A 2,190-nucleotide genomic window follows, 5' to 3' on the forward strand; every position below is an offset into this window, starting at 1 on the left:
GAAAGGAGGTTTTGCCTCCAAATCTCACGATACATGGCCCCATTCATTCTTTCCTTAACACGGATCAATCGTCCTGTCCCCTTAGCAGAAAAACAGCCCCAAAGCATGATGTTTTCCACCCCCATGCTTCACAGTAGGTATGGTGTTCTTGGGATGCAACTCAGTATTCTTCTTCCTCCAAACACCACCAGTTGAGTTTATAGGGGGTGGGGGGGGGGGGGGGGGTTGCCCACATATGAGGTCCTCTCCAAGGTTCTCATAGTCATCATTGTCACTGGCGTCCCACTGGGTGTGAGTTCTCCTTTGCCCTTGTGTGGGTTCTTCCAAGGATGTCGTAGTTGTAGTGGTTTGTACAGTCCTTTGAGACATTTGTGATTTAGGACTATATAAATAAACATTGATTAATTGATACCAAAACGTTCTATTTTGGTTTCATCTGACCACATTGACATTCTCCCAATCCTCTGCTGTGAAGTGTGAATTATATTTACATAGCGCTTTTTCTCAAGTGACTCAAAGCGCTTTACATAGTGACACCCAATATCTAAGTTACATTTAAACCAGTGTGGGTGGCACTGGGAGCAGGTGGGTAAAGTGTCTTGCCCAAGGACACAACGGCAGTGACTAGGATGGCACAAGCGGGAATCGAACCTGCAACCCTCAAGTTGCTGGCACGGCCACTCTACCAACCCGAGCTATGCCGCCCCATGTATCCATTTTGGTATAAACTCAACTGGTGGTGTTTGGAGGAAGAAGAATACTGAGTTGCATCCCAAGAACACCATACCTACTGTGAAGCATGGGGGTGGAAACATCATGCTTTGGGGCTGTTTTTCTGCTAAGGGGACAGGACGATTGATCCGTGTTAAGGAAAGAATGAATGGGGCCATGTATGGTGAGATTTGGAGGCAAAACCTCCTTCCATCAGTGAGAGCTTTGAATGCTGGACCAAATACTTATTTTCCACCATCATTTACAAATAAATTCTTTAAAATTCCTACAATGTGAATTTTTTTTTTCACATTCTGCCTCTCACAGTTGAAGTGTACCTGTGATGAAAATGACAGACCTCTGTCATCATTTGAAGTGGGAGAACTGGCTGACTAAACACTTTTTTGCCCCACTGTATCTGATGAGGGGGGGGGGGACATACCTGATGAGGGGGCGGGGGGGACATACCTGGTGAGGGGGGGGCATACTTGATGAGGGGAGGACATACCTGATTGGGGGGGGGGACACATACCTGATGAGGGGCCCCAGCAGGAGCAGGTGCAGGAGGAGGACCAGCGGTCTGTCCCTGCCCACGTCCCTGTGGATGAAGACGAGCGTCATCTGGATGAGGAGGGCGGGAGCAGCATGAAGGTGAGGGTGAAGGCCAGCCAGTAGGTGTCATCAGCGCGCAGGGTATTGTCGGCACAGGACGGCGGCGTTCAGCAGCTCTGCGCAGTAAAGCAGGGTGGCGAACACCACACTCAGCGGGGCGCCCACCTGCCTGCCACTCACCACCAACATGACGGAGGTGTCCTCCCTCTCCCTCTCCCGCTCCTCCATGGCCGCACTTGTCACAGTCCGAGGCGAGTTCTATCTGACTAACCAGCCGCCATTCTCCTTGCGACCTGGCCTGCTTCTCCACTTTGCGACAGCGTCACAAAGTTGGCGGCGGTGTGGTCCGCCCGGCAACGCCTCGCTGGCTAATCCTCCGCGCGGCCTGCGACTATTAACCAACTCTCCGGTCCTCACCTCGTCCGCCAAAGCAAGGCAAGACGGCCGCTGCCCTCGCGGAGGAAGACGAGACTTAGTGGCGGCTCGCTGTGTTTGTTTTGCCCCGCTTTGCTGCTCGCTTCTCCTCGCTTGTCTTGTGGAGCCGCCAGTCAAGCTGCGTCGACGTCAGCGCTTTACGGGCGGAAGTCAGTAGTCAGGCCTTCCAAAATAAGAGTCAGGCCTTCCAAAAATAACAGCTACAACATCCGCTTTGGAGCGGCGGCACGATGGAAAACATTCTTCCAACTAGATCAATCAATCAATGTTTATTTATACAGCCCCAAATCACAAATGTCTCAAAGGACTGCACAAATCATTACGACTACAACATCCTCGGAAGAACCCACAAAAGGGCAAGGAAAACTCACACCCCAGTGTGCAGGGGAGAATTCACATCCAGTGGGACGCCAGTGACAATGCTGACTATGA

The 2,190-nt window shown here is 51.5% G+C and overlaps 1 protein-coding gene across 1 annotated transcript in view; it reads right to left on the reverse strand.

The window, feature by feature from the left end:
• The window catches only part of xkrx (XK related X-linked), a 29,085-nt gene extending 27,170 nt beyond the window's left edge, over window positions 1-1,915 (reverse strand). The window contains 3 exon segments of the mRNA XM_061899963.1: window positions 1,244-1,352; window positions 1,355-1,403; window positions 1,405-1,915. Of these exon segments, the coding sequence (XP_061755947.1) occupies window positions 1,244-1,352; window positions 1,355-1,403; window positions 1,405-1,551 (305 nt within the window). The 5' untranslated portion in view covers window positions 1,552-1,915.
• Between the last annotated feature and the right edge of the window lie 275 nt (window positions 1,916-2,190).

The sequence above is a fragment of the Nerophis ophidion genome, linkage group LG05 (assembly GCF_033978795.1).
Source record: "Nerophis ophidion isolate RoL-2023_Sa linkage group LG05, RoL_Noph_v1.0, whole genome shotgun sequence".
In the NCBI taxonomy this organism is placed as follows: Eukaryota; Metazoa; Chordata; class Actinopteri; order Syngnathiformes; family Syngnathidae; genus Nerophis; species Nerophis ophidion.